The sequence below is a fragment of the Chinchilla lanigera genome, unplaced genomic scaffold (genome assembly GCF_000276665.1).
Source record: "Chinchilla lanigera isolate Chin_1 unplaced genomic scaffold, ChiLan1.0 scaffold00147, whole genome shotgun sequence".
In the NCBI taxonomy this organism is placed as follows: domain Eukaryota; kingdom Metazoa; phylum Chordata; class Mammalia; order Rodentia; family Chinchillidae; genus Chinchilla; species Chinchilla lanigera.
In genome coordinates this window covers 2,114,109-2,122,002 of record NW_004955548.1, presented here as the reverse complement: position 1 = coordinate 2,122,002, position 7,894 = coordinate 2,114,109, and the positions used below count along the sequence as shown (strand labels likewise).

General features: G+C 36.6%; 1 protein-coding gene across 1 annotated transcript in view; it reads right to left on the bottom strand.

The window, feature by feature from the left end:
• The window catches only part of Il1rapl2 (interleukin 1 receptor accessory protein-like 2), a 1,160,877-nt gene that overhangs the window by 501,620 nt on the left and 651,363 nt on the right, over positions 1–7,894 (bottom strand). Inside the window, exon 5 of the mRNA XM_005412011.2 lies at positions 1,272–1,425. Coding sequence (XP_005412068.1) covers positions 1,272–1,425 — 154 coding nt within the window. The remainder of the gene's footprint in view (positions 1–1,271; positions 1,426–7,894) is intronic.

The window sequence follows — 7,894 nt, the reverse complement described above, 5'->3', positions numbered from 1 at the left end:
ATATATATATATATATATATATTTATAAATATTCCAAATTCTGAAAAGGTATGAACTTTTAAACATTTCTGGTCCAAAACATTTCAGGTAAGGGATACTCACCTTATGAATGGTAAATTAGCCTAGATTTTCCAAAGAGCAACCTTAAGTAGACCTCTGCCATACAGTTTCTTACAGTCCACCACATTTATTGTGGAGAGATAGCTTCATGGCATTAGATTCCATACTATGCTTCTGAAAGTTACTTCCTAAATTACTCTGCTAGACTAGAATGTCCTAGGTTTATCTGTTGCACTCCAACAGTTACTATTTTATATTTTACATAAAGTTCAGATTTAAAGCACACATGTGTGTACTCTTGCAGTTACTCTATCTAAGAGCCATTAGATGCACACAATACCAACACTCACTTATGGAGAATTTTGTATAAATGGTATTCTTGATGAAGTCCAAAATTATTTTATTCCAAAATTTCAATATAACCTCATTCCAAAAGAAGTCTTCACTTACATGGAGCTTCTACATGTGGGTTAAGTCAATATTCTAGAGTGGTTGCATTACATCTTTTCTGAAACTCATACTAATGATCAAGGATAAACTGAAGAATAAATAAACTTTTAGACAGAGAACACAGAGGCTTCAATTAGGTACCTGATCTCTAAATTTATTGGGGACCACAAATTCACAATGGCTAATTCTGCCTACTTCCCTAAGGGATAAAATGGAGGCTTGGGATTATCAGCATCACCCCTTTGAGATTTCCCATTATCTCGTGAGGGATGGGCCATACTCTCCCACCCACTCAGACTGAAACGAATACCACTAAGATTAAAAAAGATTCCAGGGCAAGACTCTTCTTAGCATAAGATCATCTTCACCCTGGACTTCTGAGTCTTCTGCTAATTCCTCCTATCATTGTATACCCTCAATAAATACTGGCCAGGTTGTAGTGTCTTTGTCTCTGCCCATCCTGAGGCATTAACCTCCCATCCCCCTCCCTATATTACTAAATTTCTGTTTCCTATTTCATCCTTTTGCTCTACCCCTCACACAGGCAGTTGGGGATCTTGCCTAAGTTCCCAATATAAATTAATCATTCATATTCATCATACAGCTTTTATTTGGTGCAATTTATTAAAAAGCTTTTCTAATATTTCATTTAAAGCCAATTCTAAATTCACAACAAGTAGTCTCTCTGAACAAGACTATTTCTTCCCAAGCCAAATTATACTAAAATCTTATTTGCCATAGTTTTTAGCACTAGTACCTACCTGTAACTTTCAGTTCAGTTGTCCGTCTTACAACCTTCCCTTCATACTTAAGTTCACATGTGTAATTTCCTCCATCTTCTTCTTGAACTTCCTGGATGAGAAGAGCATTTCCCTTCTGTATTATTATGCTTCTCCACATTTTTGGCTTGCATTCCTACAAAGAAAATGTTTGCAAGTAAGTCAAAATTAACATTTACAACACTATGTCTTACTACTGGCAGATTAGTACTTTCACTTTTCTGGATACATCTCTTTAGATTTATAAAATAGGTAGCTAGGGAGTTAAATCAATTGCCAACAACATCATCACCTATCTTATTGCGTCCAGTTCAAGTATCATAACTATCACATGAGAGACACTTTAAAGGCTTGACCTCAAAAGAATACTTTAGAAGCATTGTGCAAACCCAGAAAATTATGCAAGCTCCCTAAATGCAAAAGAGGTACAGTAGAAACTTAAAAGTTCCTAAATCTTATTACAATGTCCTAATTCTATTGGACAGGATTATTTCCTAAGAGTCTTAAGAGATATGACTCATTTAGGTATTTAGTATACTACAGGGGAGTTTTACACATTATTAAAATTCATAAGCTTTTACAATGGCATTTATAGTTCTAATTGTTAAATTCATTACTATTTATTATAAGAACTAATGCTAATAGTCCAGAGACTCCCTCCTTGTCATCAAGAGATTAATTTGAGAGGGAGATAAATGGTCTAGCAAGCTAGGTGTAAAGAGTTCTCCAGAAATGCAGGTAGGCAAAATGAGGATGCACTTTGTTATAGTAACAGCACAGTGAAATCTTGTAAGCTCTGTGATACATGATCTGATTACAAAATTTAAATTTTGAAGGCAGTTCTGTTGCTCTCCTAAAGGAAATGTAAGGAAGTCTTAATACTTGGATTGGACGTTCCTAGAAAAGATTGTACAAAAATTTTCAAGATAGTAACACTTTTCCAGAAAGTGACAAGCAAAAGACAAATATAAGGGCTGGGGATTTAGCTCAGAGGCAAAAGCGCCTGCCTGGCAAGCGCAAGGTCGTGAGTTCGGTTCCCGGTACCGGAGAAAAACCAAAAAAAAAAAAAAAAAAAAAAAAAAAAAAAAAAAATGCAAGAATATTCTACCATGTAGCATTGTCTGGTGGAAATTTTCTCAGACATCTTTTTATATTTTGTTTCAGTCTGTCTACTACTCACCACGAATTTTCAATCCAAGTGGTAGCCAAATACTGTACAAACCTCATTGGACATACAGGGAATAGATGTCAGAAAATGTTAAATAATCAGGGCAAAAGACTTTTATTATGTAAATTATGAATCTTTCAGTTGAGGCAATAACAAAAGTGATTGTGAGGAAGATTGTGTGGAAAGTTGAAAGTGATTTTCAGTTTTCCACTAAAGTGTACACAACATCTGCACCTTCCCCACCTCCCCTTCCCCCTTTACCCTTCACACACATACCCTAAATATCTATGTAATTTTAAAATCAGCGCTGACTCTAAATTCTCATCTGTAATGTGTGTGTATATGTGTGTGTGTGCGTGTGTGTGTGTATACATAATTTGGAATAGTGAATACCCATCAATTAGCTTTACCCTCTAACAATTGTTTGTTATCAGAAATTTTGACAACAAAAGACAAAAAAGTGCACTGTATTTCGCAGGTATAATATTTAGGAGATATGCTTGCCTTATATCCAATAAAACTACTTATGTACATGTTTAAAAAGTAAATATAAGTAATGCTGTGGAGATCTAAATATAAGGTTGCTTCACTCTCTAGGGCCTTTCTTGAAAATACTCAAGAGTCTGTCTGAAGTTATATTACACACCCCGTCTGGCAAAGTTTGTCACCTACATTAGATTTGCTTCTAAGTTAAAACTGGGGATATAATATTTCTGGGAAAATGGAGAAGAAAGTATGAACAAAGAACAAAAATATAACCCAGCTGCTACTGTCACCATACAATAATAATCCACAATTAAATTCACATTGCTATTAACTATGATAGCCTCAGAGTTCTAAAGAATCACTCTGAAGGTTATTGAACAAAACATAGGGTCCCTCTGGGCATTTTGAGAGGAAAGGAAAATGAAAATTGAGCTGCTGCACTTTCACACAGAGCTGGTAGAAGTGGGCAAATGAGCCCACACACTTATTCTAGTGAAACACAAATGGTGTTGCTTTCTAATGTTGTTTTGGATGTGATTTCAAATGGAATTAGTTCTAGCTACTTTCATTTTCCTACTCACAGCTTTTGTTTTTTTCCCAAGAAACAAACATTAAAGAATGTATACAAATTAGGAAATAACTCTTGATGAAAAACAGCTTTGAATCTTTACATGTTGAGATAGATCTAGAATAATCTCACCTGCCTTCCAAGCTATCCTGCCGCCTTATAAAGATTTTTGAAAATAACCAACCGAGGTAAGTTTGCTTTTGAAAATTGTGGTATAAGAAAATGTTGCATCAGGTCGCTTCCACCTCTCTAGAGACAATGTACTTACGAAGTGGACTTTCTTTAAATTAAGATATCTGTAGCTTGAAATTTAGGGTTCATCAGAGTTCTGTTATCTCAAGAAAATTTGCTGAACTTTGGATTCAATTTCCTACTTCAAAGTATGAAGATAATATTAACTACCATCTGAGCAGCAAAAATCCAGATGTCTGCAGGCCCTAATCATTACATTCATGTTGAGCACCACTATAGTATATATAGTGGTCCTTCAGCACTTAGAATGTTTCCTGTTACTAAATTTTCCCAATCCTAGATCATGTATCTCCAGAACCTCTAGCACTGCTTAGTAAAATAAATGGAAATTTGTGGACTAATAATATAAAAAATAAATTTTCATCCATTATTAAGTAACTATAATCAACATATAATTTTTAGCTACTGAAAATGCATAGCTCCTAGGAGGCTACTACAACAATGATTTTAGCAGGTGGGTAAAGGAGCTATATTTTGGTCAGAAGAGTTTGTAAAACACTTTTGCTATCATTCTACATAGATGACCATCTTGTTTGCCCCATTTATCTATCCTTCACAGTGTTTTGTTGCTGGCCATTTTCCCTAGGTTTGGGTATCTATATTGAATCTCAGAAGACTGCTACACTCTTCACACCAATATTTGTTTGTTTCTTCCCTAAGTTACTGGCTGCTATGCTTACTGTTGTCACAGAGTCTCTCCTGAACACTACTTTCCTAGTAGACAGAAAATGTAGCCACACCTCACTGCCCCAGGACATATTTAATTTAATTCTGATAAGCCAAGAAGTTTGAAGCACTGAGGTCAAATCTCAAGATGGTTGTTTGGGATGGAGCACATCGATGGTAGAGTGGTAAGCAGCAGAGAAAGAGCCTCTCCTGGGGTCACTGTCCAGATGATAGAGTACAGCAATGTGAGGAAGATAAGAAGGAAGAAAGTGGGTCCCCTAGAGCCAGGAAGAATCTGAAGCATAAATTGAAGCCCATGGAGAGACTGAAGAGAGAAAATTCAACAAATAAGTAGGAGGTAGCTAGTGGTACCTTCTGCCTGAGATGGGATTCACTATGCAAGAGGAGAATTTCAAACCTGCAGACACACAGTGACTGCTGGTGACCGCAGACACCTCCACAGAGAGATGCAGCAGTGGAGGGGAGCAGTGGATGTGAAGGACTGCATTAGCTGGTGGTGAGTGCTGTGGGTTCAGTCATCCATTGCAAGAGGGCAATTGGCCAGGAGCCATCTTGGAGAGGGGCCAATTGAGCTCAGAACATAGAGCAGCTGCTGGCTCCATCTAATGGCTCCCAGCTGGGCTTAGGCCCCTGGATGGTGTGCTGACGTGTGTAGGCTAAATGAGTCTAGTCTTGACCAGAAGGTGCAGGCTCAGTGTGATTATGCACTACCCCACAGAAAAAGCCACTACTGGCTCACAGGGATAAATCAACATAGATCAGATCTCTGTCTCCAAACATTGTCTACCAGTGACAGCAGAGACATATCTGGAAGTGGATATTTTTCTTTTTTATCTCCCCCTGCCCTTGTTTGTTGTTGTTGATGTTATAGTTTTTTTTTTCTCCTTCATTATTTAATCTTGTTTTTATGCTTGTGAATGTGGTTTCTAGCCTCTTTGTGGGTGTGGTTATGTTCTGTTCTTTTTATCTCTTCCTTCTCTCTTTCCCTCCAGTCTTCCACACCAGTTTGCCAGAGTTAGCATGAGCTCACTTTTATCTTCCAGCCTTATTTCTAATCTCTTCCTCTTCTTCCACTTGCCTATTTTCTCCCTAACCCACTTTAAAATTTAACTCCTGGTGGTAAATTGACATAGTGACTCCTAAACTGCATATGATTTTTTGGTCTGTTCTAGATTTTTTTATATAACCACAAATCTAGTTTATAGGATTAAAGGTAGCAAGCTAATGGCTAGCTAAGTTTGTCAATTTCTAGGCTGTATTTGATGCTATTATCATTGCTGATGGTACAATTACAGGCAAAAGTGATATAATTGTTCTAAAGAGCTCTTTTTCCTGGTACTCCAAGACTGAGATTGACTAAGAGTCACAGAAAATACTGTGGTACAGTGCCACAGGAGAACCAGGGGCTGGGCCGAAGAAGCAGCTACTTCTCATTGCAAACAAATTGAAGAGTTGGGATATCACAACAGATGAATCACCCTAATGAGCATAGATGGAAAAATCCTCAAGAAGATACTGGCAAACAGAATGCAGCAAATCATCAAGAAAATTAAAAGCCAGGACCAAGTGGGATTCATCCCAGGAATGCAGAGTTGGTTTGACATACGTAAATCAATAAATGTAATACACCATATTAACAGAGCCATGGACAAAAAGATATGATCATTTCAGTAGATGGAGAAAAAGCTTTTGACAAAAGTCCAGCACCCATTCATGAGAAAAACCATACAAAATTGGTATAGATGGTCTTTATCTCAATCTGATAAAAGCCATCTATGATAAACCAACAGCCAACATCAGACAAAATGGACAAAATCTGAAAGCTTTCTCTCTAAAATCAGGAACAAGACAAGAATGTCCATTTTCTCCACCCTTATTCAATACAATCTTGGAAACTTTAACCAGAGCAATTAGACAAGAGAAAGAAATAAAAGGAACAACAATAGGAAAGGGAAAAGTTTAATTATCATTATTTGCATACAATGTGATACTCTACAGAGAAGATCCCAAAAACTCCACTAAAAAACTGCTAGATTTAATAAGTAAAATCAGTAGCATAGCTGGATATAAAGTCAACACTCAAAAACCAATAGTCTTCCTGTGCATGAATAACAAACTAACTGCGAGGGAAAGTAGGGAAGCAACATCTTTCACAATAGCATCCAAAAAATTGAAATACCTGTGAATCAATCCAGTGAAGAATATAAAAGACCTCTACACTGAAAACTACAATGCTCTAAAAAAGGAGATTGAAGAAGATTCAGAAAATTGAAAGATATCCTTTGCTCTTGTGTAGGAAGAACCAATATAGCGAAAATAGCCATACATTCAAGAATGTTATACAGGTTTAAAGCAATTCCTTTCAAAATCTCAATGGCATAACTCACAAAATTAGAGAAAACATTCCTAAAATTCATTTGGAACCAGAAAAGACCTAGAATAGCAAAGGCAATTCTGGACAACAAAGGCAAGGGAGGGAGCATCACAATCCCTGACTTGAAAGTATACTATAAAGCAACTGTGATAAAAACACCATGGTACTGGCAAAAAAAGAGACCCAAAGATCAACAGGATAGATCAAAAGGTGCAGAACCAATGCCAGAATACTAAGCCATCTTTTCTTTGACAAAGATGTGAAACACATTCACAGGAAGAAAGATAGCCTCTTTAATAAATGTTGCTGGGAAAATGTGCTCTGCACATGCCAGATTAAAATTAGACTTGTATCTTTCACCATGCACTAAACGAAATTTGAAATGGATCAAAGATCTAAATCTTAAAACAGAAATATTAAATCTGCTGAAAGATAGAATAGGTGAAACTCTGGAAGATATTGGTACAGGCAAAGACTGTGAATAAAATCCCTTTGACATAGGAACTATCACAAAGAGTCAACAACTGGGTCTTATCTTATTAAAATGTTTTTGCATAGCAATAGAAACTACCAACAAAGTGGAAAGACAACTCACAATGTGGGAAGAGATGTTTGCCAGCTGTTTGTCAGACAAAGGATAACTATTGAGAACATATAAAGAATTCAAAATATCAGACCTCTCAAATTTAAAGGCCCAATCCAGAAATGGGCATCTGAGATGAATACACACTTCTCAGATGAAAAAATACAAATAGTAAATAAATATATGAAAAAATATTCTACATCACTAGTCCTCTGAGAGGTGCAAATAAAACAACAATGAGATTCCATCTCACCCTGAAAATAATGGCTATCAACAAGAAATCAACCAATAAAAAATGCTGAAGGGGCTGTGGGAAAAAAAGAACCCTTCTCCACTGTTGGTGGGAGTGTAGACTGGTGCAACCACTGTGGAAATCAATGTGGTGATTCCTTAAAAAACTAGGATTGAAGGTCCAACTTGATCAGCTATTCCCCTTCTGGTTATCTTCCACACAGAATTAAAAACATCATACCGCAGCAATATATGT